This window comes from Pseudorasbora parva, chromosome 25, assembly GCF_024679245.1.
Source record: "Pseudorasbora parva isolate DD20220531a chromosome 25, ASM2467924v1, whole genome shotgun sequence".
Lineage (NCBI taxonomy): Eukaryota > Metazoa > Chordata > Actinopteri > Cypriniformes > Gobionidae > Pseudorasbora > Pseudorasbora parva.
The window spans coordinates 29,291,465-29,319,260 of record NC_090196.1 but is presented as its reverse complement, the minus strand read 5'-3'; the positions used below and the strand labels follow the sequence as shown (position 1 = coordinate 29,319,260).

Below are 27,796 nucleotides of genomic sequence, written 5' to 3'. Positions count from 1 at the left end.
AAATCATCTGCTAAATAAACTAGGGTTAATAATTATGATTAGCTTTAGACATCTTGGATAGCTATGGATATGTGTTCTGTGTTGTGTGTTTTGTTACTATGTCTAACTGTAAGGGTGTGTCTCAGGACGACAGAAGTGATGTTTGTTACGCCACTTTTCCATGACTGAATGACTCAAAATATATTGGGTGACAATTTAGTCATACTTCCCTCTGCACTGCTATAAGCCTTTTATACTAGTATCTGTTTTTTATGTGTGCTGATTCTTCACCACACCTAGAGAAAACGGTAAGTAGGATATGTTATATATTTTTTCATTCTTTCTGAGTCTTTGTTTTAAGTTATTAGATATTATTAGCTACTCCTTATGAAATGGTATCAGAGATATCCCGTACTTTACCATCGTTTTTTTCAGTGGTTAACGGTTATTATGCACGATCCGGGATATTGTGAATTATTTTGGGGTGCTGTTTTAGATTCACTAGGTGGCTACTGGCTAATGTTACTAGCTAAAACATTTCAATTAAAAGCCGTCGTCCAGGAGGGGGCGCCGAATGGCCAGCATGCCCAATTGAACCTTTTCTGTCTTATTGGAGATATCTGTATTATCGATAAGGGTATAATCACTTAAATCTATCTATATCTTAGTCAGAGCAGATCCATATCGAATTTTTCGTAGATAAGGCTGTGAGGAATAGTCTTTACATTCCTGCTCGATCATTTTCACAAATTTTAAACAGTTTTATGGAGTTTTTTTTTACTGAATGTTTTTGTTGTTGTTGTTGTACAATACAGCCGACATGTAGTACAATCTATTGCTACAATCTAAAACACTTATATCGCTCACAGCCTTATTTTCATTCCTGTAAAATTTTAAATATGGCCCAATCCGTCTATTAATTTGTAATAATACCCGATAAATAAACACAAACAGATAAAATATTCTCATAAATTGTAATTTTTGTTTTTTTAGTAAACTGTCTTTACAGGTACCACGTGACATCGCCGCATATCTTTATCAATCATCTAGATAATATTTTGCACGTTAAAAATGACACTGAGTGATTTTAGTATTCTTTGAAATGAAAAGCACTTAGTAAAGAATTAAAATAGTAAAATAATTATTTTAGCGTGTCGTACCTGACCAATTAGAGACCACTTTTGGGCTTTTACGCCCCGCCCCTTGTAGACAATGCTAACTTCCATTCTTCTCTCTTCTCCGTTTCTGTGACCGAAGCCGCAGCGGAGCAGATGGCCGCGAATCCGACGAGGGCGTCCGGGCACCCGGGCAAGATGAAGAAGGACGAGTCGCTGCTGGGAAAACTGGGAGGAACTTTAGGTCGCAAAAAGAAGCTGAAAGAAGGTAATGTTTTTAGGTTATTGTAACCGTTAGCAAAGAATGTAGAAAATAATTTTGAAGAGCTCATGACATCATGCAGCGATTGATTTTATCTCTGTCCATGGTGCTGCACTTGATCGATAATTATGAAAATGGTTCTTTCACTGCGGGATATTTAACCACTGTTATTATTTATGTTATATAGCTTGCTTATATTAAAAAATAATATTTAATATAATTAATATATATTTCTACCGGACTGTTAATAAATTATTATTTTTGATCCTAGTTTTACAAAAAATTTGATTTACTCTTTGTATACCAACATAACTTCAGCCACAGTTGTCTTGTGTTGTTGTCTGGGACAGAAATAGCCAGGTCAGGAGGAGCTCAAGGTTATTCAGATAACAGTAAAGCAGGTTGCTTTGTAATTCTAGTTAGTTATATTGTTTTCCTCCTTTCAGCAGTAGAGCCCTCCCTTTCAGATTCTCAAGAGTTAAAAGTGTCTATTCCTTTTAGATGTGTTGTTTTGTAAAGTTTTAGATCAAACTCACCCTTCCTGCCTCCATCTGTGTGTGAACAGCTGCACAGTAAAATGTGTGTGTGTGTGTGTGTGTGTGTGTTTGTTTGTCATTCCTGCCTTTGTGTCTCATTAAGGAACAGAGATGAGAGGCTGTTTTTAATAGCTTTTGTACTGTTTTAACCTTCTGTCCGTCCCGCAGGTGTTATACAATGTGTTAACTTAAAAAGCTCTTTAGTGGCTCTTTGTTTAGGGTTTTGTTTTGGGAAGTTTGAAAAAAGTTCTGAAGTTTGTTGAGATTGCCTTGCTAAGTGGTTGCTATAGTTTCATGAATGGTTGGCAGACAGTTGCTCAAGTGTTCTAAATGGTTGCTAGGGTGTTCTGGATGGTTGTTAGGGGCAGGGTGTTGCTGGAATGTTCTGGCCAGTTGTCAGGATGTTGCTTATGTGGCATGGCTGCTTGCTTGGGTGTTTTGCTGATTGTTGGGCTGTTCTGGCTGGTTGTTAAGATGTTGCTATAGGGCGTTTTGGCTGATTGCTTGGGTTTTCTGGCTGGTTGTTAGGGGCAGGGTGTTGCTAGGGTGTTCAGTCTAGTTGCTCGGGTGTTTTGCTGATTGTTGGGGTGTTCTGGGTGGTTGTTTGAATTTCTGGCTCGTTGTTAAGGTGTTGCTATCGACATTTTGGCTGATTGCTTGGTTGTTAGGGAGAGGGTGTTTTTAGGGTGTTCTGGCTGGTTGTTAGGAGCTGGGTGTTGCTGGAATGTTCTGGCCAGTTGTCAGGATGTTGCTTATGTGGCATGGCTGCTTGCTTGGGTGTTCTGACTGGTTGTTTAGGTGTTGCTATAGGGCGTTTTGGCTGATTGCTTGGGTTTTCTGGCTGGTTGTTAGAGGCAGGGTGTTGCTAGGGTGTTCTAGCTGGTTGTTAGGAGCATGGTGTTGCTAGGGTGTTCTGTCTAGTTGCTTTGCTCATGTGTTCTGACTGGTTGTTGGGGTGTTTTGGCTGGTTGTTACGGTGTTCTGGATGGCTGTTAGGAATTCTGGCTGGTTGTTAAGGGTTTGCTATAGGACGTTTGGCTGATTGCTTGGTTTTCTGGCTGGCTGGTTGTTAGGGGCAAGGTTTTGCTAGGGATTTCTGGGTGGTTGTTAGGAGCATGGTGTAGCTAGGGTGTTCTGACTATTTTCTTGGGTGTTCTGACTGGTTGTTGGGGTGTTTTGGCTGATTGCTAATGTGGTTTGGCTGGTTGCTTGGATATAGAGGATCCTTTTTAGAGTGTTCTGGCTGGTTGTTTGGGTGTTCTGGATAGTTGTTAGGATTTCTGGCTGGTTGTTAAGGTGTTGCTGGGGTGTTCCTAGGATGTTCTGTCTGGTTGTTTGGTGTTCTGGCTGGCTTCTAGAATGTCATAGCTGGTTGTTAGGATTTCTGTCTGGTTTCTTAGGTGTTCTGGATGGTTAGGATTTCTGAATGGTTGTTAAGGTGTTGCTAGGGTTTTCTGGATGGTTGTTAGGATGTTCTGTCTGATTCCTAGAATGCTATAGCTGGTTGTTAGGATTTCTGTCTAGTTTCTTGGGTGCTCTGGCTGTTTGTTTGTGTGTTCTGGATGGTTTGTCTGTAGTCAAACCTGTGCTGATTAGTGAATGTTGTTTGAAAACTAGGAGAAAATACAATCATACTTTTTTGATTGAAGTCTATGGAAAATTTGATTGTATGCTGGTCATTGTGGTCAAGTGTCTTACAGATGAGTGCTCTTGGTAAAGCAGTAATGTTTTGTGGAGATGGGTAAGCAATAAGCATGACGTCTATAGCGCCACCCAGAGGACATTATTTAAAAGAGTTTTTTTTTCTTCCTGATTGACAGCAGCTTTACACAGCAGATACACACATTTCCTATCCCTACAGTGCAGAAGCTGATAGCAGAAAACACTTTGATATATATAAGTGTGTGTGTGTGTGTGTGTGTGTGTGCACGCGTGTCAGGATGTTAAGCTGGCTGTTACACGTTGTGTGTATGAGAGATAGTAACAGATCTGGCTGTTGTTGCCTTCATTTGTGATTGTGAATTACTCTAAGACCCTTGAAGAACATGGACTGCAGTAAGTTTCACTCTTCTGTGTCTTTTTTACATTGAGCATCAGTGATGTTGCCTATATTTGAGTTTGTGTTAGAAGGAGCCGTCTCAGGTGAAGTGTAACTATATCAAAGAAAATGTTATATCTATATTATATTAAATGTTATATATATACATTATATCAGAAAGCAGAGACTCATGGCTTTAAATATTTTTTGGCTCTGTCAGTGTTGATACAGCAATTGTGATGATGAAATGTGTGTTTATGAATGTAAAAAGGTATGAAAGGGTCATCAAAGGACCATTTTTTCCTCTTATATCAGGTTGGTTAATTGTTATCATCAGCTCTCAAAATTCCCAGACAATAGTCCAACAGTAATTCAAATATCATTTTGATGTTTAATTGTACTGTATTTTAAAATAAAACATTGTATATAAGTTTAACATTTTGATATTAGAAATTTAAATAGAAATTTTTCAGTTGAAAAGTTTTCAATAGTTTTCAATAGAAAAATAGTGTCTTTTTTATTAGTGGTAGTATTTTTTTATTTCATTATGTTTGTTTACACATATCAAACTCAATTAGGTGCATTTATGAATAAAATGTATTATTTTTGCATATTTCTCAGTTACTGTTAAATGTGTGATTATTTACTAGGTCCAGCTTAACTCAATGATACTATAATGATGAATTTAATTACAAACTTTCCTAGAGTTGAATTCATACACACTAGTTGAGTTGTTCTTCGTAGAGTTAGTAATACTGTATAATGAAGGTGGTTACCTCATATTTATTGAAAGCCATTGAAAAACATAATTTTGTCCACTAATTTGAATATTGAGGTAAGCCCATCGTTTAGCAGTGAATATAATAAGTGAATATTTAATTGCAAACTGATGAAATACTTAATATAGCCTACAACACAAATCAAAGATATAAAAAAATATCTTAATGAACGTAAATATCTAATCCATTGTTGAATACCGTACCTTTGGTTGGAGGTTGGGAAATATTAAGTTCAGCAGTAGATCATGCTCATTTTCTGGCACAAATGGCAGACAGTCGGTGGATGGGTGCTAACTGTGGACTGTGTGTAATGCAGGAAGGGTTTGTGACATGACACATTCTTATTTTCTCTAACTGTGTTGCTCATCCGGTGTCCCTTTCCCTCTCCAGCATCCCAGTGATCCCACATATAAGTGCTGCTATATTTAAGATCAGCTCCATTCCTCTGACCGGACTGTTATTTTTGTCAGCTTTGTAATAAATAACTTTCCCCAGGCGCTACAGACATACACACTGCTGACAAACACTAGTACACACACACACACACGCACGCACGCACACATAAACACTCTGCAGTGAGTGTGTATTGATTTCACAGGGAGGTGTTGTGTTGTGTCTGTTGTTATTGCAGTCGCTGCTGTGCAGCTTTTTACTAATCAATTTGAGCAAGAAATATCGCTTTACATTTTTAAAAATAAATTCATGGCCTCATTCACCAAAGTGAATATTTAATTGCAAACTGATGAAATACTTAAAGCTACACTGTGTAACTTTTTTAGTTTATTCTTAGCTAAAATCACTTAGTTCTTTCAAAAATATATGTGCTCATTAATGTATATTTACTTCTTTCAAGTAATAATGCATTCTCGTAATTTTATAATATACCATTGAAAATACATAAGTGTTGAGGGTTCGGATGGCGGTCGCCATGTTGCTCCTCCATCTTGAAAGTACATTAGCCAAAGAGGGACATACCCGTAAATTCAAGCTTCGCTTTTCGCGTTTTTACACTCGATGGCACTGTGTCGAATATGAAGAGGAGGATTGCTTGAGGCTGCTATATGATGATGGAGGATCATCACTCTTAAGCCCCTTTCACACTGCACGTCGGACCCGCAATATTCCCGGAACATTGCCGGGTCGCCTTCTGTGTAAAAGCAACCAAGTCCCGGAATTGATTACCGAATTCGACCCCGGTCGGGGACCTAGTAACATTGCGGGATATGTATCAGAGTCGCCAAGGAAGTGGAAAAGAGAATTAAAACGGCAACGCGACAGGCAAATCAACAAGACAAAAGTAAATATTGGAGTGGCCTTTCCAAGATGGAAAGAGCTCATGAGGAGCAACGATTTTAAAAAGAACGCCGACATTGCCTGCTTTCTTCTCGACAGGTAATATTAATTCAGCCTATTTGTGTATATTGGAAGTTTTATTGTTGCTTGGCTAATTATATCATGGTGTGGTGTGCATAACACTAGAACGACGTCTAGGATAGTTTTCCTCGCGTCAATGATGAAAAAGTATTGTTTACCTTATAACATAAATCCGTGTTCTATGACGGATAACATGAGATTAATATTTTAATTGCATTATAATTTGTTTGCCTTACGCTAGTGGTGTCGTACAATATACAGAATAACGATAGCACTGATAAAAGTTCCTTTACTAAGAGCTTGCATTCGTCTGGGAACCTGATAGCTGATGTTAGCAATGAACTGGTTATTATTCAGTTCTATTATTCATTTTACATAGATTAACTTGATCATAGATCATTTGGTAAATTAAATAACTGCAAATTATAATAGTTTTCAAAAATTACCTCATCACTTGAGTTGACGCAACACTCACCGAAGAGGTCGAACTGAAAGCCATGACTAAATCGGCCACCGTAGGAGTTGAAACGAAATCGAAATTGAGAGGAGCAGAAACAATTATTCACTGGATGGTCATATACTTTTTCACCACTAGATGGGAGAAAATATCACACAGTGTAGCTTTAATATAGCCTACAACACAAATCAAAGATATAAATAAATATCTTAATGAATGTAAATATCTAATCCATTGTTGAATAGACTAGACCAGAACAGAACCTTCATAATAAAAGTCCCGCTGCTCGCGAGCCGTGTGTGTGTTTGCGGAACAAGCGCTCCAGCGGCCGTGCTCAGCTCCTCAACACTCGGTCCTGCTCTGCTTCACACTACAGTAATGTTAATAACCGCATTCATCAACATGATTTCTGCCCGAGTCCTATCCCGAGTCTTTCCCACCGGCTGTGAGGTGAAGAGCACGTCCCAAGATTCTGAGCTCAAACTCGCCGTCATCAAACTACACCTTTGTTTTGAATAGGCGCCCTCTAGCGGATGGAAAAATGACAGTTTTAACTTCACCTCCGAATCCGAGTCGTTCTTTCTTTTGTCACTTCACATTTAATCATGTCTGTTCCCTGGAAAGATGAGTACACCTCTCCTGTCTTCGGGCTCGAGCTGTTAGTTCCGTCATCAGTGTATGATCCGGGCCGGGACAGCCCCATATGTAATGCAGGCAGTCCCGAAAACAGAAGTGATTCTCCTCTTGAGTCTTCGAGAGTCATTGTCATGTTTTCTAATGGACGGGAGACAAACTAAAAAATAAAATGACATTTCAAATATTTTTTTCTCCAAAGTTGGTTTCTGTCATTGTAGGCCGTTTTTATCACGATGATTTCATTTCAAGAGTTCTTTTTTTAAATAAGTTTGGTTTTAGTTAGTAATTTGATGCTATAAAAACAGGGTGTGTGACGTCATGATTGACAGATGAGATCGACGGCTTCTCTGAGTGAAGTCGTCACTGAGACACTTACAGACTTTTTGGGGGATTTTCGAGAAGGGTCCAGCTGCGGTTTGGGCTTTCCCGTCATGAAACAAGAACGCCTATTGGGCGTTCCTGGTAGCGTCTCATCAACCAATCGCGATGAGTTTCTCAAAGCACATGGGTATGATGTCGTATGCGTTATTTTTCCCCCCAAACCAGTTCAGCGGAAATGACCTGCAACCGATTCTAAACATTTTGTTGGCCGTGTCAATCACAATAACGATTGCCTACACCCAACCCTGACCCCTAAACCTACCCATCACAAGAAACATTCTGCGTTTTTACATTTTCAAAAAAACATCATTTAGTACGTTTATGAATCCATTTACATTGTGGACACACACACACATAATGGTTAGTTTTGGCGTAGACATACACGCGGGAATGATGGATCGTTAAGGTGTAGAGATTCACGCGGAATCACACGCCGCAGACATTCACGCGGATAGCTCAAAATGCGTACAGATGTTTACGCAAAGTCATGATGTCATGTTGCAAGATGCTCGATCTTATTTTGACGCTTCTGTTTGAGAAAAACTAACTTGCGAATGTTGAACATGTTAATCCGGATGTTGACAGCTAGCAGTTCAGCAGAAGAGGCGAAGAAGAAGAAGGGAGCGTTCCAGTCTCTGAAAACAATAACCCCCACCAGCACGATAATGCCCATTTGTGGCCGCAGTTGGATGATATTGGGATTTTTGGGAGGAGATTGGAGCTTTAGCTTTAATTTCTACATTTCCTTAACGTTTTATTTCACACCGACATCATGAATTGTTCTGCATCTGTGAGAGTGTGAATGGGCGTTTGATATCGCGCCTCTACTTCCTGTTCTCTACTGCGCAGACTCGGTCCCAAACCTGCACAAGATGTCAGCGCCATATTCGGACCTCCGGAGGCTTCAATTACCTTAGTGGAAGAGAATGAAGTCGCGTCGTCCATATTTTTTTTACAGCCTACAGTCGGAACTGTGTTGTTCTGTTATTCCCTCATTAGTGTAGTAAGCAGCCTCTCCTCATTGAAACAGGAGCAGTAAGTGTGGGGGGTTTCAAAGGGACAGAAATAACACGTGATGACGCGAGAGCGACTGCTGTAGCCACACTGGCGGCCTCCCACACACACACACACACACACTCACCACTGAGACTCACTGCAGGGACATTAGCGGGATTCAGCGCTGTTTAACGGGACATGGCTGGTCTACTGTGTGGAACGAAGAGAAGAAAGCAAGGTAGACTTTAGATAGCAGGTCTGTTAGTGTGTGTGTGTGTTCACTAGGGCTATTTTGTGCAGCAGCTCTAATATATATTAATTAATAGATTAATTAGATTTACATAATAAATATTTAATAAAAAAATTAATGCATTTATGAATACAAATGCTTTTGCAATCATACACTGACACATTACTATACAATATAGTATTTGATATTTAAGGAAACCAATATGTAATATATTATTCATTACATTTAAGCTGTTATTTATTATGTAGTATAGTTAGTACTTATACAGTATTTCTATGTGTTCATTGAAATTGGCAATTATTAAATCACTGTTTTATAGTGTAACCTTAAAATATGTACTGCAGTGATTTTAATATATCTGAATAGAATATTTGTTAACATTGACATAACGTTTATGTACTTTATAAATACACAAATATTTAAAAATAACATATTGTACATATTGTACCATGCACCATGTATGGTGAGTTTGTGTATAGTAATTATTTATGGTTGAGGAGGCATATTTAATATACCAAATTAGCATTTATGATTATAAATGGCATCTATGTGTGGATTTTATCTGTGTGAAACATGGACGGGACTGTAAACCTAAGAACATGAGGCACGCTGCATGTTTTCATGATGCCCCAGAGGAGAAATGCATGATTATGATGAAAAGCAGAAGCGTAATCTTGCAGGAAATGCAGATTGGGCGCGAGATGCATGCAGTGCTCTCTGTTGGCTAGTGATGATGATGAAGAACTGCCAACACAAAGCTGTCCCTTTGGACCTCAAATGTTTATGTGAGTGAATGTCCGCTTACATGGAGGGCTGAGAACACGAGCGACTGATGGTTTTGCCTCTTAGGGTCTTTACACAACACCGTTTTCAACTGTATTTTTGCTGTTCATCTTCACAACTGTGTTTTGGGGCCTAAAAATGCAAACTTTTGAAAATGGATTTCAAAGTGAAAGTTTTTGAAAGCGATACTGTTATCGTCTTGTTCAGTCTATAGCTGCGTAGTGTTTCTTGACAAAGTGACACTGCCACCTACTGACCTGGCATGAATAATGCAGCGTTTCTAGTCGTTTTCGCGGATCCGTGTGAACGGGATCGTTTGTCGTGTAAACACACACTGTAAATAAAATCCTGTTGTTTTTACAAAGAAAACCTGAAAGCTGTGCCAGAATATTTCTAGGAAAAAATACAGTAAAATGTAAACAGAACAACCTGTACATTTTACAGAATAAAACTGTAATGAAATTTGTTTTGTAGCTTTAATATATACTGACCATCAGAATAATGCAGGTGGTAAAAGAGGAAGAATCATGAAGAAGTTCATCACAAGTAACCTTTCCAAAAGCTGAATTATACTAATATAGAGAAGGTCATTCACACAAACACAAAACACCATCATATTAACACACTCAACATACAAACTAGTGAGAAACATCATTATTTAAATGATATAATTTCGAATGTGAAGTGTCACACAGGGAATTCACTGTCAGTTTTTACTATAAATTGTAAATTTAGTAGTAAATTTTACTTTTTTACTACTGAAAACTGTACATTTAACAGTATTTTACTATACATGACATGAAATGTCTGGATAGATCTTTTATAGTTTTTCCCTGTATATAATACCGGAACTTACTGTTAACTTATTAAAAAATTTATAAAATTTTACAGTTAATATTACACTCATTTTTTTTTACAGCCTTCCTTTTAAAGGTGCACTATGCAACTTTCCGTCCACTGGAGGGAGCCTATTCTAAACAAATGCGTAGTTTGATGACGCAACGTGTGAGCGCAGCATCTTGGGACATGTGGTCTTCACCTCACAGCCGGTGGAAAATAGGACTCGGGCTGAAATCACGTTCATGCATGCGGTGATTAACGTTACTGTAGTGTAAAGCTGTAACGGATTCACAGAGGCAGGATTCAATTGCAAGTAACTCAGTTTAATTTGACAGATAGTGTCACAGAAGTCAAAACTCAGAACACTGAAGAAGTCCGGGTAAGACGGAGCAGTGAGAGAGGCTCTGTTGGTGACACGGGCAGGCTGTGAGCAGCTGTGACTCGGGAGATCGGTAGAGGTAATCCGGGAAGGGATCCAGCGTTTCACGGAAGGGGGAAACGATAACCAACACGGAGACACAAGGGGAAACATCCAACAACACTCTGACAAAGACAAGAGAGAAACAGAGAGACTAAATAGGGTGAAGGTGATGAGTTGCAGCTGGTGCAGGTGATCAGCCACAGGTGCGTGATGAGCCAATCCCAGGCTCCGCCCTCACCTACATTCAACACGCACCCAAGAGTGAGACAGGGAATCCATGAACCGTGACAGTACCCCTCCCCCTAGGAGCGTCCCCTGACGCTCCCAGCCGACCTTACCTGTTGATTGTAATCATCAATAAGGGAGTGATCCAGAATGTCCCTAGCAGGAACCCAACTTCTCTCCTCCGGACCGTAACCTTCCCAGTCCACCAAGTACTGGAAACCGCGTCCCCTCCGTCTAGAATCCAGAATGCGATTAACCGAATACGTTGGTTCCCCATCTACGAGTCGCGGCGGTGGGGGAACCGGGACTGGCGGATTAAGGTGGGAGTGAAAAACAGGCTTGATTTTGGATACATGGAAGGCGGGATGAATCCTCCTGTACGCCGGAGGGAGTTTGAGGCGGACTGTCACCGGACTAATGATCTTGGTGACAGTGAACGGGCCGATAAATTTGGGAGCAAGTTTATTAGATACGGAGCGGAGAGGAATGTTCTTGGTAGAAAGCCACACTTTTTGACCCACGACGTAAACGGGAGGCTTAGACCGGTGGCGATCGGCTTTAGCCTTGGTGCGCGCTCCCACCTGGAGCAGAGTCTCACGGGCTCTGGTCCATGTGCGATGACACCTCTGGATAAAGGCGTGAACAGAGGGGACCGCGACCTCGGAATCCAGACTAGGAAAAATAGGTGGCTGGTAACCTACACTACACTCAAATGGCGAAAGGCCCGTAGATGACACTGGTAACGAGTTATGAGCGTACTCAACCATAGAGAGTTGCTGGCTCCAGGATGAAGGATTCTTGGATACCAAACATCGCAACACTCTTTCCAGATCCTGATTGGCTCTCTCGGTCTGACCGTTGCTTTGGGGGTGATAACCCGAAGACAGACTAACCGTGGCTCCTAGTAATTTACAAAACTCCTGCCAAAATTTGGACACAAATTGGGAACCTCTGTCGGAGACCACGTCCATCGGGAGGCCATGTAACCGAAAGACGTGGTCTACTACAGATACGGCTGTCTCCTTGGCTGAGGGTAATTTGGGCAAGGGAATGAAATGTGCTGCCTTCGAGAATCGGTCCACGACGGTCAAAACGACCGTCTTGCCCTGGGAGGGCGGGAGGGCGGTAACAAAATCTAGAGCGATGTGGGACCAGGGTCTCGAAGGAACAGACAACGGCTGAAGTAACCCATGGGGAGGTTGGTTAGATGTCTTACCAACCGCACAGACCGAGCAAGCCAAAACAAAACTGCGAATGTCGCGAGCCATAAGTGGCCACCAAAATCGTTGCTTTATTAAACTGCAAGTGCGGTTTACCCCTGGATGACAAGCAATGTTGGAGCAGTGACCCCATTTGAGGACCTCGGATCTTAACCCCTCCGGAACGAACAAACAACTCGGTGGGCCGCCGGGCGGGGGCGCTACCCCTTCTAAGGCCACTTTGACCTTCGATTCGATCTCCCATGTGAGTGTAGAGATAACTATCTTCTCTGGCAAAATACACTCGGGAGTAACCGGGCGTTCGGAAGCATCAAAAATACGAGATAAAGAGTCGGGTTTGATGTTTTTAGACCCGGGGCGGTACGAGAGAACAAAGTCAAAACGTCCGAAAAAAAGTGCCCACCGAGCCTGCCTGGAGTTGAGTCTTTTAGCAGATCTAATATATTCAAGGTTCTTATGATCCGTCCATACAATAAAAGGTACCCCCGACCCTTCAAGCCAATGACGCCACTCCTCCAACGCTAACTTGACGGCCAACAACTCTCTGTTACCAATGTCATAATTGCGTTCGGCAGGAGAAAGACGATGGGAGAAAAACGCGCACGGGTGCATCTTGTCATCTGAGGGAGAGCGCTGTGAAAGAACCGCTCCTACCCCCACCTCTGACGCGTCGACCTCTACCACGAACTGACGTGTGGAATCAGGGGCGACTAAAATGGGAGCCGAAACAAAGCGGCTTTTCAGTTTGGCGAATACAGCCTCGGCTGTATCGGACCACCTGAACGTCGTTCGGGGAGAGGTCAAGGCAGTCAGAGGTGCGGCTAGTTGGCTGAAATTGCGAATAAAACGCCGATAGAAATTGGCGAACCCCAGAAACCTCTGTAGGGCCTTACGGGAATCTGGACTTGGCCAATCCATCACAGCCTTAACCTTGTCGGGATCCATGCGCATTCCCTCCGATGACACGATGTACCCTAAAAAAGGAACAGACTGTGCATGAAAAGCGCATTTCTCCGCCTTGACAAAAAGCCCATTCTCTAGCAACCTCTGAAGCACTCGTCTGACGTGTCGAACATGTTCCTGGAGAGACGAAGAAAAAATCAAAATGTCATCCAGGTAGACATATATGAATTGGTCGACCATGTCTCTCAACACATCATTGACGAGTGCCTGGAAAACCGCTGGGGAGTTGGAAAGGCCGAAAGGCATGACCAAATATTCAAAATGCCCCCTGGGGGTGTTAAATGCGGTTTTCCATTCATCCCCCTCCCTGATGCGAACCAAATGATAAGCGTTACGTAAGTCCAACTTCGTGAAGACGGATGCTCCCTGTAACCTCTCGAAAGCTGAAGACATCAACGGCAAAGGATAGGTATTCTTTACCGTGATGTTATTCAGCCCTCGGTAATCAATGCAAGGTCGCAGAGAACCATCCTTCTTCCCCACGAAGAAGAACCCCGCCCCCGCTGGAGAAGAGGAAGGGCGGATGAATTTGGAGGCTAGAGAATCAGAAATATATTTCTCCATGGCCTCCCTCTCTGGAATAGAAAGAGAGTATAGTTTGCCCTTAGGCGGAGACTTACCTGGGAGTAAATCTATAGCACAGTCATAGGGACGATGCGGAGGAAGAGAAGCAGCTCGGGACTTACTGAACACTTCCTTCAGGTCGAGGTACTCCGGAGGCACGTTAGATAGATTCACCGTCTCACTCTGAAAAACAGAACGAGACACAGACGAACAAGCAGACACCAAACAAGACTCATAACACTTATCACTCCACGCAGACACAGAGTTTTGTCCCCAGTCAACCCTTGGGTTATGTAACTCCAGCCAAGGGTGACCGAGGACAATGGGAGCCAAAGGGGAGTCCAGGATAAAAAATGAAATGAGTTCAGTGTGGTTGCCAGACGTGATCAGTGTAAGTGGTTCAGTGGTGAATGAAATGTCAGGGAGAACTTGTCCGTTGAGTGCGTTGACAGAGATGGTGTTCTTAAGTGCAATGGTGGGTATTTTGAGTTTGTGTGCAAGGGCAGAGTCAAGAAAGTTACCCTCCGCTCCCGAGTCGAGGAGTGCTGGGCTGGAAAATTCCTGGGCTGCCCACAGCAATCTCACCGGAAGGAGAGTGGAGGATGAGGTCTTTTCCACGGAGATCCCGCCCGACAGTAGCCTTCTCCTTACCGCCGGGCGTGGTCCTCTTACCGGGCAGGAGTCTAGCAGGTGTCCGGTCCCGCCGCAGTAGAGGCAAAGACCACGGGATCTCCGTCTCGCTCTCTCCTCCCGGGAGAGCCGAGCTCGACCCACCTGCATGGGCTCCGGGTCGAAGGTGTAGCTGACCGCATCCGCAGCGTTAGCCTGAGGGCATTCGACACTCTTTTGCTGAAACTCCATCCTGGATCTCAGTCGACTCAGACGAGCGTCCACCCTCAACGCCAGTTCAATCAGTCCGTCAATCTTCTCCGGAAGGTCGATCATGAAAATCTCTTTCTGGATGCGGTCAGCCAGCCCATGCAGGAACATGTCCCACTGTGCCTCCTCGTTCCACTTGCACTCGGCGGCCAGGGTGCGGAACTCGATGGAATAATCCGAGACCGAGCGGTTACCTTGACGGAGCTCTGCGAGTTGACGTGCCGCTTCTCTTCCGGTTACCGCTCGGTCAAACACCCTTCTCATCTCCGCCGCCAGCGTCTGGAACGAGGAGCTGCAAGGATGTTGATTTTCCCACACCGCCGTTCCCCAAAGTGCGGCTCGTCCGGAGAGCAGGGTGAGGACGAATGCCACCTTGGATCTCTCCGTGTTGAAAGTCTGCGGTTGAAGAGCGAAAAACAAGGAACACTTGGTAAGGAAGGCTCTGCAATAATTGCTCTCACCGGCATAACTCTCAGGGGTAGGCAGACGTGGTTCCGGTTGCCGCGATGCGGATGGTGTGTGGGGGGTCGGCGGTGGGTCGGGCACAGTGGGACCGACGAGTTGTTGCATCTGTTGGGTCAGCTCGGCCACCCGTGCCACCAAAGTGTGTACTGCCTGTCCTGTGGCAGTTAAGTTCGCCTCCTGCTGGTCCAGTCTCTCGTTACTGCTGGTCAGTAGGGCGTTGATACTCGCTGAATCCATGGTGGGTCAGAGCGTTCTGTAACGGATTCACAGAGGCAGGATTCAATTGCAAGTAACTCAGTTTAATTTGACAGATAGTGTCACAGAAGTCAAAACTCAGAACACTGAAGAAGTCCGGGTAAGACGGAGCAGTGAGAGAGGCTCTGTTGGTGACACGGGCAGGCTGTGAGCAGCTGTGACTCGGGAGATCGGTAGAGGTAATCCGGGAAGGGATCCAGCGTTTCACGGAAGGGGGAAACGATAACCAACACGGAGACACAAGGGGAAACATCCAACAACACTCTGACAAAGACAAGAGAGAAACAGAGAGACTAAATAGGGTGAAGGTGATGAGTTGCAGCTGGTGCAGGTGATCAGCCACAGGTGCGTGATGAGCCAATCCCAGGCTCCGCCCTCACCTACATTCAACACGCACCCAAGAGTGAGACAGGGAATCCATGAACCGTGACAAAAGCAGAGCAGGACCGAGTGTTGTGGAGCTGAGCACGGCCGCTGGAGCGACTGTTACACAAACACTCACGGCTCGCGAGCACCGGGACTTTTATTATGACGGGACGGGACACAGTCGCCGGGCGCGCGCACTTCCGCTTTTTCCGGTCAGGTAAAACAGCTATTTTTATCATATCAGATACATTTAAGGGGCCATGGGCTTCGGCCATCCGTCCGCTCTCTTCCCTTGAACTGAAATGAAGTAGTGGACTGTACTTTGACACGATTGACATCAGGTTCAAGTACGCTCCCACAAGCCGTGCGAGTTATTCGTGTATTGCAGGTTGGCTGATGGTTATGTTGCCCGCATACTGCCTCCCATGGCCGAGACTGGTATTACGACACCTGTCGGGCCGGGGCTAGTAATGCTACTGCTAATTAAGGTTGATATCTCTGCAGCACTATAACTTGACATTTTTTTAAATAAAATCATCGCCTTTATTTCTTCTCATTCTTTTGTAGGTCATTTATTTTTACCTCAATTTTTACACATGGCACCTTCAAAGTTAGCGGTTAAAAAGTTTTTCCCACTGTACTGTTTGCATTCCTATTCATCTAAATGCAGGGTTATCATCGTTAACTAATGCTAACATTTCTATGAATTGAAATAAAATTAAATAAAATTAAAACAATATAAACTTTTATTTTGGATGCGCCCGGCATTAGAACATATTTTATTTTATTTTCAGAGGCAACACTTCTCATTTTCAGCTAGTTTAAGTTGAGGTACAAAAGCTTGATGAAAACAATATTCAAAACTAATAGAAATTACAATAAACAACACATTTTACTTGAAATAAAAATGGGAAAATCATTTTTAAAAAAAACTTTCTCAATGAGTTTCACAGGATTTCCTGAAAGTATGTGATTTTGTCTTTCTATCCTAATTTGTCATTATATAAGGAAAAATATTCAAAAGTTAATTTCACATATTTAAGAGCCTCTAAAAATATTTGACCAGCAGTAAAAATGTCTACTATAATATGATGGTATAATAGCGATGTATATCTTGCTCGCAAACATTTTTTTTTAAAATTATAATTGTTGGGCAAATTGCTCTTTTAAAAAAAACTAAAGGTACTAATTGCATCTTCAACAGTGATCAGAAATATAGTAAAAATAGTAATATTGTAAAATACAAATTCTATTTTACTATATTTTTAAATTCTATATATTTGGTAAAGCCGAATTTTCAGCATAATTCCTCCAGTCTTCAGTGTCACATTATCCTTTAGAAATAGTTCTAATATGATGTTTTGATGCTCAATAAAACAGAACAGCTGCTTCAAATATTTTTGTGGAAACCATCATACTTTTTTGTCAGGATTCTCTGATGAACACTTATTTGAAATGTACGGTTTTGGTATTATTATCAATGTCTTTACAGTCACTTTTAATTCGTTTAATGCATCTTTGGTGAATAAAACTGTACATTTCTTTAAAAGCAGCTCTAACAGTTGTGTGTGTGTGTGTGTGTGTGTGTGTGTGTGTGTGTGTGTGTGTGTGTGTGTGTGTGTGTGTGTGTGTGTGTGTGTGTGTGTGTGTGTGTGTGTGTGTGTGTGTGTGTGTGTGTGTGTGTGTGTGTGTGTGTGTGTGTGGTTTCATGCAGGAGGAACTATATTAGATGTTGTCAGATACATTTGGATCCTGATGGGTATTTCTGTTGTAGAGGAAGTGCACTAAACCGATCCGTTCACCATACAATGAGATCATGTCAAGTTACTGCTCAATTTAATAAATGAACCGTAATTACCTGACGGAGGAAGAGAACGAGCCACTGGTGATTAATTACTGCACACTAATCAGTTAATTGAAACGGCAATGATCTACTGATTTAGAAACGGCAGAGAGTTACTGTACGTGATATTAGCCGTTCTGCCCATCAGACATATTTTCTTGAAACGGTATAAAGAACCCGTACTGTGTGCCATGGTACCATATACTATTTACCATATCAATACTACATCCACATACTATGGTGTTTGCATGGTACTTCTATAGTTATAATTGTATGTGTCAGAGAAAATATGGTGCTTATGATGCTTTATTATTCTTTTTTTTGTCTCCTTAGTGAGTGACCTTCAGGAAGAGGGTAAGAACGCCATTAACGCCCCCCTCCTGCACGCCGGCCTGGAGCTGCTCCCAGAGGACACACTGCTTGGTAACCTATCGCTCCGTTTCATCCATTAAGCCCAGTGTAATGTCTCTTTGCTCCACTAGAGATCACTGCTCACAGCCTGGTTCCCCAGGAAAACAAACTGTAGGATTTTTCCATTAGCTTTTGTATTATTGAAGTAATTAAGCTCTGTGACTAATTTTGAAGCCTAAATACAATCGTCAGAAATATAAAGCTAAACTCAACCCCTCATTAATTCTATTCCCTATATTATTCCACTAATGGTGTGTGAACTTTCATTCACGTAAGGGTGTGAATGAAAACCATTAAGGGTATTCGGACAGATGGCCCTATCATGGCCCTAGCAAGTGCTTTTTGATAGTTTCAGCCCAACGCAGTTTAATTTCACGACAAGCGCCATGTTGTTTAAATAGCAAACGCACTCACGGCCATCTGTTCAACCATGGGCATCTGGTCTGAAGACCAGGTGTGTTCAGGCGCATTGTTGGTGTGTTGCTATTTTGCAAACTGAAAACGACTGCGCCATTGACCAACGAAAAACCTGGGCCAAAGTTGAAAGTGCAGTATTTATGTGTTATTTAAAGGGTGTGTTAGTAATATGCAACCGTAGAACAAGGCGTATACACTCTGCTTATTACACACACAGAGATGCGCAGCAGCACACACACGTTTAAATATAAAAAAATAAATGGAAATAAATTTCCTCTCTTTCCTCTTGCAAATTCCACCATGTAAATAGCTAATCCACTCATTGTGCGAGCACAACTGGCTTTTAAAGGGAATGGGAGATGAGACTCTGATTGGTTCATTGCATGTTACGCCCAAAACACACCCATGAATCATTAAGAGACTCGGTGCAGCCATAAGGACCATAAGCCTGGCATGCCAACCACGTTTTTTTTCATCGTTAAACTAGCAAAAGTGGATTCGGACACGCCCTAAGTGCTCCTGCGCCATGCGCTCAAATCGTTAAAATAGGGCCCTGAATGAGTGCACTTGTTAACATCCTCTGTGGTTTCGGACACCACTACAAATGGCCGCCCCCTAAAATAGTGCCCTATTTAAGGGTATAGAGGGCGATTTCGGATACAGCCGTAGGCCACGGTCCCATGATTAAAACATCACCATTACTGAGCTTCCAACAACTCTTTCAGTCTGTATTTAAAACATTTTCCATGAAAGTTTGACGTTTCATATTCTATTAAAGGAAGTGTATGTAAGATTGCGGCCAAAACTGGTACTGCAATCACTTTCAAATGACTGTAGAGCGGTGTATCCCCCTCCCCCTCCCCCCGACTCGAGGTTGCCAGATTGGCTGCAGGATCAGCAGGAACGCTTGTAGATCTGCAGATGTGGTAACTAGAGCAGATCTGGCAACCCGGATGCCCAAACACTACTGACATGTGATTGGTCAATAGGTGGAGGGCGGAGCTTCAGGCCAAAACACAACATGACATCATCAACATCAGCTGAGGGCTGCAACAACAACTTTTAAATGACAATATCCTGGCCGGACTACTGCTGTCAGTGAAATAAGAATTTGAAATTATGATTTATGAATTATGTGACATATCAGGGCCATTTTATGATTCATTGAAATACATTTCTTACATATTGTTCCTTTAATAATGATGTAATATAATATTAATATTATGATGTTTTACTCACATTAGCCACATGTCAGTAGCCAACCTTTTGCATGACGAGTGTAAGCTTTGAATCACAATTGTGGTATGATTGATGTATTTTAAGTTATACATAATGTCATAATTTTAAGTCATAACCATAATGTCATCCTAACTCAAAAAACCTATTAACATCAGAACAATGAAAGCGGAAGTGCTTGTTTCCATGTTTTGACCTTCAAAGACGTCATCGCTGCAGCACTAGTTACTGTTTTTAATGTCCAATTTAAGAATTTCTGGAGAAAACTTATTAGACGAACCTGGCACTTAAGAATACATTACTAAGAACTCCTCCACCCTAATTTTGTGGTGGTGTTGTTGGGTGTGGAGGACACTTCTCATTTCCTCCTGGTCTCTTCCTCATCCTTATTTCTGAGTCACAGCTGGATAAATTAAGCAACGCCCCAGGGCAGTTCTAATCTAGAGGATAATCGTCTGTAAAAAACACTGTCCCCCAGTTTCACAGACGAGGCTTAAGCTTAGTCTCAGACTAAAATGCATGTTTGAGCTGTTTTAACTGAAAGCACCTTGCACTGGCATATCTTACCAGTAATGTTGTTTTCTAAGGGACGTTCATAATTAAATGTTCTACTTGAATTGAGGCCTAATCCTGGTTTAGTCTCTGTGAAACCAGGCCTGTGTGTTTATGAGAGTGTTGAAGAGTTTCTTCTTTCATCTGTGATTTTTGCAGAGGAAAATGCAGAGAGGACCATTCTAGACCCCATGTCCAGAGAAGACCTCAATTTCAAAGACCTGCAGAAGGTAGAGGACACATTGTCTGACTGTTTACACCAACACTTCTGGCTCTGATTAGAGAAGTGTGTGTGTGTGTGTGTGTGTGTGTGTGTAGAGCGTGCAGCGCTCTCTAGAGTTTGAGCTATTACCTCAAACCCCTCAAGACAGTGTTATTTTTATATTATTTATGTCATATTATAGTATTTAATAACATATTGAATGGGCTTTTATATTCTTTTATTTTTTAATTTGTTAATGTTTTAGTAATTTTGTTTTGTGCTGTTATCATTTTAATAGTTTTTCTTTTTTTAATTAAATATTCCATATCTTTCAGTTTTAGTCAGTATAATACATTAATACTTAAACATATTTAGATAACTCTATTTTAGTGTCATTGTTACACACGTTACATGTAGTTTCTATAGTGATTACTGTAAATTATGCATAATTACATGGAACCAGCCCTAAACCAAACCTAATCCTATAGTAAATGTATAATTACACTGTAATACAGGCACCATAAAATAAAGTCTAACCCATATTTATTTCAGTTCGTTTAAGTTTATTTTTTCTAATCTTAACCCTAGCCCTGTTAGACAGGGTAAACCCAGCCTGGTCTGCCGGAGATTTGATTTCGCCCGGCAACTCAGTCTGAAAACCTGTACATTCATTTCTACTGCATCTGTCACACTTTTGTGGGAACCAATCACAGACTGGCTTATCCACCTGGCATGCTATTGGCGGGTTTAACATGATGACAGATAGAGAAACAATAGGTCGTTGCCCGTTGATCACGCCTCTTGTGGTCTGATTGGTGAAGGACTATCCAATTGTGTAGTTACTCGAATAATGCCCGTTGATCACGCCTCTTGTGGTCTGATTGGTGAAGGACTATCCAATTGTGTAGTTACTCGAATAATGCCCGTTGATCACGCCTCTTGTGCAGAATAAAATACAGAGCAGACTCCCCAGACCAATGTTCAATCTTAAACTGAGCTTTGTTTGGTGATAGCCAGACAATAGCCCTGTAGTAAGTACATGTAGTTAATTAACTCTTTGCCCACCATTTCCATCATTTCTGACACGACGCTTCTAAGACACGTCCATTTTGCATAATCACCATTCTACTCACTGACCCTTTTATAAACTCTTCCTCTCAGGTTCTGATTGACTGGATCAACAGTGAACTGGAGGAGGACCGAATCATCGTAAAAGCCCTTGAAGAAGATCTGTATGATGGACAGGTGCTTCAGAAACTTTTTGGTAAGCCAATAACAAGAACTTTGTTTTTTTATAATTTTTTTGTTTGTTTGTTATGGCACCAAAAGTTTTCAGTGTGGTACTAATGAGGATGTTCTATGTGTGTCGCCGCCTTCAGAGAAGCTGTCGGGTTATAAGCTGAATGTGGCGGAGGTGACACAGTCAGAGATCGGACAGAAGCAGAAACTGCAGACAGTTCTGGAAGCCGTTAATGGAGTTCTCAGACCGCTGGAGTGGAACACGGAGTGGAGTGTCGACGGTGAGCGCTAAAAGTAACCCCAAAAATATAAATAAAAATAAAGGTAGGGTAGGCCATTTTCAGAGAGACTAGCAATAGAGAGCTAGCTAGAAACCACAATATCCCACCCTCCTTTCAGATCTTCTCCAAAGCCACACATCTAACACATGAATGTGCAGGGAGCAACAAAAGTGTCCCGAGAGATGCTGTTAGACTACCTCTAATGTCTCATAGCACATAACATTATAATAATAATGAACATGAACAACGAAAAAACTGTACCACCTGACTGCTGCAGATTAATTTTGGTGTTGATAGTGTTACTATTGAAATGCGTTTATTTGAGTCACCGTCTGAGTTTAACGCGATGGGTTTCCATCTCTTCCCAAGTACAGTAGTTATGATGTGAACACAGCGTAATCTTGTTGTGTTGGTTCAGGAGGAACTATAAAACGCGGCTGCTGTTTCGGTTGCGGTGCTTGGTGACTGATGTCAGTCTAATCGGACCAAATGCAATAACTGGACACCCTCCACAGATGATATTATGCATCGATCAGGCATTACATTATTACCGGTATTACCAAGCAGTGAATAACACTGATTCTCTCTTCAATTACGGCTCCTGTTAGTGGGTGGGAAATATTAGGCAGCAAGTGAAATTTTTGTTGATGTGTTAGAGGCAGGAAAAATGGGCAAGCGTAAGGATTTGAGCGAGTTTAAGAAGGACCAAATTATGATGGCTAGACGACTGGGTCAGAGCATCTCCATAACTGCAGCTCTTGTGGGCTGTTCCCGGTCTGCAGTGGTCAGTCTCTATCAAAAGTGCTCCAAGAGGAACAGCGGAGAACCGGCCACAGGGTCATGGGCGGCCAAGGCTCATTGATGCACGTGGGGAGCGAAGGCTGGCCAACAGTGGCACATGAGCATCAGAACTGGACCACAGAGCAATGGAAGAAGGTGGCCTGGTCTGATGATTGGGTACAGATGGCACCAGGATGCACTATGGGAAGAAGGCGAGCCGGCGGAGGCAGTGTGATGATTTGGGCAATGTTCTGCTGGGAAACCTTGGGTCCTGCCATCCATGTGGATGTTACTTTGACACACACCACCTACCTAAGCATTGTTGCAGACCATGTTCATGGCTCTTCCAGCAGATAATGCTCCTGACACAAAGCAGAAATAGTTCAGGAATGGTTTGAGGAGCGTTGACTTGGCCTCCAAATTCCCCAGATCTCAATCCAATCGACCATCTATGGGATGTGCTGAACAAACAAGTCTGATCCATGGAGACCACACCTCGCAACGTACAGGACTTAAAGGATCTGCTACTAACATCTTGTTGCCAGATACCACAGCCCACCTTAGTATCTGGGGGGGGGGGGCAACACAATATTAGGAAGGTGGTCATAATGTTATGCCTGATCGGTTTACATATAAATAAATTTAGACCACTTAAATTTGTGATTCCTATCAGGATGTGAAGAGACTTTCAACCAGCATAACAAGAATGTTTCTGGAACAAATCGCCTACCCTACCTTTAAGCACTGATGAATTGTGCCAAGGAAAGTAGATAAGGTCAATTTTAATATCTTTTAACTACATTATCAAAAGTAATGTGTTGTTTGTTATGTCTGTGTCTCTTCCTCAGCCATCCACTCTAAGAACCTGGTGTCCATCGTGTACCTGCTGCTGGCGCTGGCCATGTACTATGCAGCTCCCATCCGCTTGCCTGAGCATGTGTCCGTCCAGGTGATCGTGGTCAAGGTACGAAGACGTCATTAAAGTGTGTTTATATAAATGAACGTTATATCAAATGCCTTCAGCCTAATAACACAGGTTGGGTTTTGTCTCAGAAAAAAGAGGGAATCCTGCAGACTGCTCATGTGACCAAACAACTCACTAGTACCACAACAGAGTAAGCTAAGCAGCTTCAATGTGGCCATCTAGTGGTGAAAGATGGTTATTACATGAAAAATATATTATTTGAGTGTGTGATCTGATGCTGACTTTGTGTTCACTGTTTCCGACAGAATGATGATCGGAAGGTCAGGTGGGTGTTTTCACACACATTTTTTATGTTCTCCTTAAGATTCAGTGCTCTGCTGCAAAATCTAAGGCATACCAGTTTAAGTTTTTCTGCATTGTAGCAGGTTCAGGGTGTTTAAGGGTGCATTGTAGCAGGTCTAATCTGCTTGACTAAGGTGTTCTAATGGATTGAAAATAAAAGATCTAGACCAGCTAAATGTTCAAATGACCTAAGGTAGAAACTAGGGGCTGTATTTTGATGGTTTGTCTGCTTTTATTAGTACAAACTGTTTCTTTGTATTGTCATTTGCAGAACGTGATGCTTTCGACACCTTATTGGATCATGCGCCTGACAAACTGAACGTAGTGAAAACTGTAAGAAGGCATTTCGGACGAGCTAAAAAGCTCTGTGTGATGGTGCTGATTGTCCAAAGTTAACCCTCAGTGTTTGCTTCCTCAGTCGCTGATCACATTTGTGAATAAACACTTGAACAAACTGAACCTGGAGGTTACAGAGCTGGAATCCCAGGTATAAACATCATCTGTTAACTCTCACGCAGATAAAAGCCGTCTCTCTAAACATCCTGATGTGTGTGTGAAGTTTGCAGATGGTGTCTATCTGGTGCTGCTGATGGGACTGTTGGAAAATTACTTTGTGCCACTGTACAACTTCTACCTCACGCCAGAAAGCTTCGAACAGAAGGTAAGTGTGACGTACGATGGTCTAATGTGGACGGGTGAGGTCTGATGCGGTCTTATGACTGATTTGCTCTGTTTTGGTGTAATGAAGTCTTATAAAAGGGTCTGATGCGGTTTGATGAGGTCTGATTCCTTTTCAAATACCTCATTAAACAACACCAGACCTGTCAGACTTCATAAATCCACATCAGACCACATAAGGCTGAACAAGTCCACGTCAAACCTTATCAGACTTCATGAATGCTGCTCAGAACGCATCACGCCATATCAGACCACATCAGTCTCAACGAGTCCACATCAAACCAGGAAGAGTATTCATGAAGTCTAATTAGATCTTGATATGGATTTATGGGGACTTGTTGAGTCTCATGAAGTCTAATTAGGTCTTGATATGGTTTTATGTGGACTTGTTGAGTCTCATGAAGTCTAATTAGGTCTTGATATGGTTTTATGTGGACTTGTTGAGCCTCATGAAGTCTGATTGGGTCTTGATATGGTTTTATGTGGACTTGTTGAGTCTCATGAAGTCTGATTGGGTCTTGATATGGTTTTATGTGGACTTGTTGAGTCTCATGAAGTCTAATTAGGTCTTGATATGGTTTTATGTGGACTTGTTGAGTCTCATGAAGTCTAATTAGGTCTTGATATGGTTTTATGTGGACTTGTTGAGCCTCATGAAGTCTGATTGGGTCTTGATATGGTTTTATGTGGACTTGTTGAGTCTCATGAAGTCTGATTGGGTCTTGATATGGTTTTATGTGGACTTGTTGATTCTCATGAAGTCTGATTGGGTCTTGATATGGTTTTAAGTAGACTTGTTGAGTCTCATGAAGTCTGATTGGGTCTTGATATGGTTTTATGTGGACTTGTTGAGTCTCATGAAGTCTGATTGGGTCTTGATATGGTTTTAAGTGGACTTGTTAAGTCTCATGAAGTCTGATTGGGTCTTGATATGGTTTTATGTGGACTTGTTGAGTCTCATGAAGTCTGATTGGGTCTTGATATGGTTTTAAGTGGACTTGTTGAGTCTCATGAAGTCTGATTGGGTCTTGATATGGTTTTATGTGGACTTGTTGAGTCTCATGAAGTCTGATTGGGTCTTGATATGGTTTTATGTGGACTTGTTGAGTCTCATGAAGTCTGATTGGGTCTTGATATGGTTTTATGTGGACTTGTTGAGTCTCATGAAGTCTGATTGGGTCTTGATATGGTTTTATGTGGACTTGTTGAGTCTCATGAAGTCTGATTGGGTCTTGATATGGTTTTAAGTGGACTTGTTGAGTCTCATGAAGTCTGATTGGGTCTTGATATGGTTTTATGTGGACTTGTTGAGTCTCATGAAGGTGTTTTGAGTCTTGTGGTCTGATGTGGACTCATAAAGTCTGAGTGGATCTGATGATTTGTTTTTAAATACCGACTTAATCTCCGCCAGACTTTATGAATCCACATCAGACTACATCAAACCCAACACCATACTAGATCACAAGTCCATTTCAAACCTTATCAGACTTCATGAATGCTGCATCACACCATGTCAGACCACATCAGTCTCATTGAGTCCAGATCAGACCACATCAGTCTCATTGAGTCCAGATCAGACCACATCAAAACATGAATTATGTTCATGAAATCTGATTGGGTCTTGATATGGTTAAATGTGTAGTTGTTGAGTCTGATGTGGACTCATGAAGTCTGATATGGTTTGATCTGATGTTGTCTGATTATTTGATGGTTCTGGATTTCATGGGATTTTTATGGGATTAAACTGACAAATTACCAGAGCATTTTTATTTCTAGCATTCAAAAACTCATTTTTTATTACTGTCTATGGAAAAAAATTGCTAGTGTTTTTCTGTCTTCTGTAGGTGCACAATGTTGGATTTGCGTTTGAGCTCATGCAGGATGGTGGATTACAGAAACCCAAAGCTCGACCAGAAGGTACCAGCAATGTTACCTCAGCGTTATATACACAACCTTCAACTATCATAACAGAATAATTCAATCATGGTGTTACCCAGATTATCCACTAGATGGAGATGTTCCTCAATAGATGCAGCACACTGTACCTGGCCTTTCCTTTCTGTTCTTTCATAATGACAGCTAACATATTCAAGCCTCAGTCTGTCTAACCGAGATCCTGTCGTTTATGTCCTGCAGATGTGGTGAACTTGAATCTGAAGTCAACTCTCCGGGTGCTGTATAATCTTTTCACCAACTACAAAAACTCAGATTAACACTGAAAGCTTGCGTCGTGCCTCACTGATGCCAGGACTTCTCCGCTCACACATGCACACACATCCCTTGTGTTTCTTTTGTATGTAAGAATATTTTGTATAATTTAGCTTATTTATGCTCAGAATCGAATGTATTCAGCCTTAATGATCTGTCATTGTAGCAGTTATTTTGACATGCATAATCGAGGCCTGCAACTGCTTTAAGCACTACACACAAAATGACTGTTTGTCCTGGAATGATTCATAATGCACTATGTATTTTATTTTAGTAGAAATTGTGTAATTATTTCAAATAAACAAGTGCTTTCTAGATGCTGGAATGAATTCATTTTGACGTCTCTGAATTTTGAGATGGTTTCAAAAATTATTTTACAAGCAAGATTTAAAAAAAAAATCAAAATAAGCAGTTGCTTATCACGTCTTCATACACAGAATTATTCATGCTTAATATCCTTGGTACATAAATATTTCACCTTCATGTCTCATGCAGGCTTGAAGTCAACATGAAAACAGAAGTAGCGATAGTCTTTTCTTTCCTATTGTAACATATCTGAGTGAAATGGCTTCTCAAACAAGACGAAATGTTGGGTGAGATTTAAATCAACCTGGAATGCTTTTGCTGTGATCTCATGTGATTGACAGATTGTCCCGCCCTCATGCCGCATCCCTATTACTATTTCACATATGCATTGTGTCTGAAATATTGGGTCAAATACTTCTCTAATATATAATATGCTACGGTACATCAAATGAGTAGTGTGTCTGAATACATAAAGTGTGTCCCAATTTGCGTATTTATGCTAGCCTAGAGATCTAGACGCACCCTAGTAGCAGCAAATCTAATCTGCTGCAAGTGTCATCTAGGAACTCTCAATACCCTTCTGAGCTGAAAC

The 27,796-nt window shown here is 41.7% G+C and overlaps 1 protein-coding gene across 3 annotated transcripts; it reads left to right on the top strand.

Annotated features, from left to right (window-relative positions):
- Nucleotides 1-4: 4 nt before the first annotated feature.
- Nucleotides 5-27,215, top strand: parvb (parvin, beta). 3 transcript variants are annotated; one of them, XM_067436239.1, is made up of 14 exons: nt 5-287; nt 1,237-1,362; nt 17,961-18,050; nt 20,403-20,473; nt 21,607-21,709; nt 21,825-21,965; nt 23,594-23,709; nt 23,799-23,860; nt 23,976-23,995; nt 24,284-24,345; nt 24,431-24,499; nt 24,572-24,673; nt 26,535-26,607; nt 26,827-27,215. In XM_067436239.1, exons 2-14 carry the CDS (start codon nt 1,251-1,253, stop codon nt 26,901-26,903), a joined length of 1,098 nt encoding a protein of 365 aa, XP_067292340.1. In that variant the 5' UTR covers nt 5-287; nt 1,237-1,250; the 3' UTR covers nt 26,904-27,215. The 3 variants fall into 3 exon arrangements, with proteins under 3 accessions (XP_067292340.1, XP_067292339.1, XP_067292341.1); XM_067436238.1 differs by lacking the exon at nt 5-287 and having other exon boundaries at nt 382-1,362; XM_067436240.1 differs by lacking the exons at nt 5-287; nt 1,237-1,362 and adding an exon at nt 8,560-8,791.
- The last annotated feature ends 581 nt before the right edge of the window (nt 27,216-27,796 follow it).

Coding starts and splice junctions, on each gene's coding strand:
- parvb (XM_067436239.1), top strand. CDS start 1,251: ATGGCCGCGAATCCGACGAGGGCGTCCGGGCACCCGGGCAAGATGAAG. Junction 1,363..17,960: donor CAAAAAGAAGCTGAAAGAAG/GTAATGTTTTTA, acceptor TTGTCTCCTTAG/TGAGTGACCTTCAGGAAGAG. Junction 21,966..23,593: donor CACGGAGTGGAGTGTCGACG/GTGAGCGCTAAA, acceptor TCTCTTCCTCAG/CCATCCACTCTAAGAACCTG.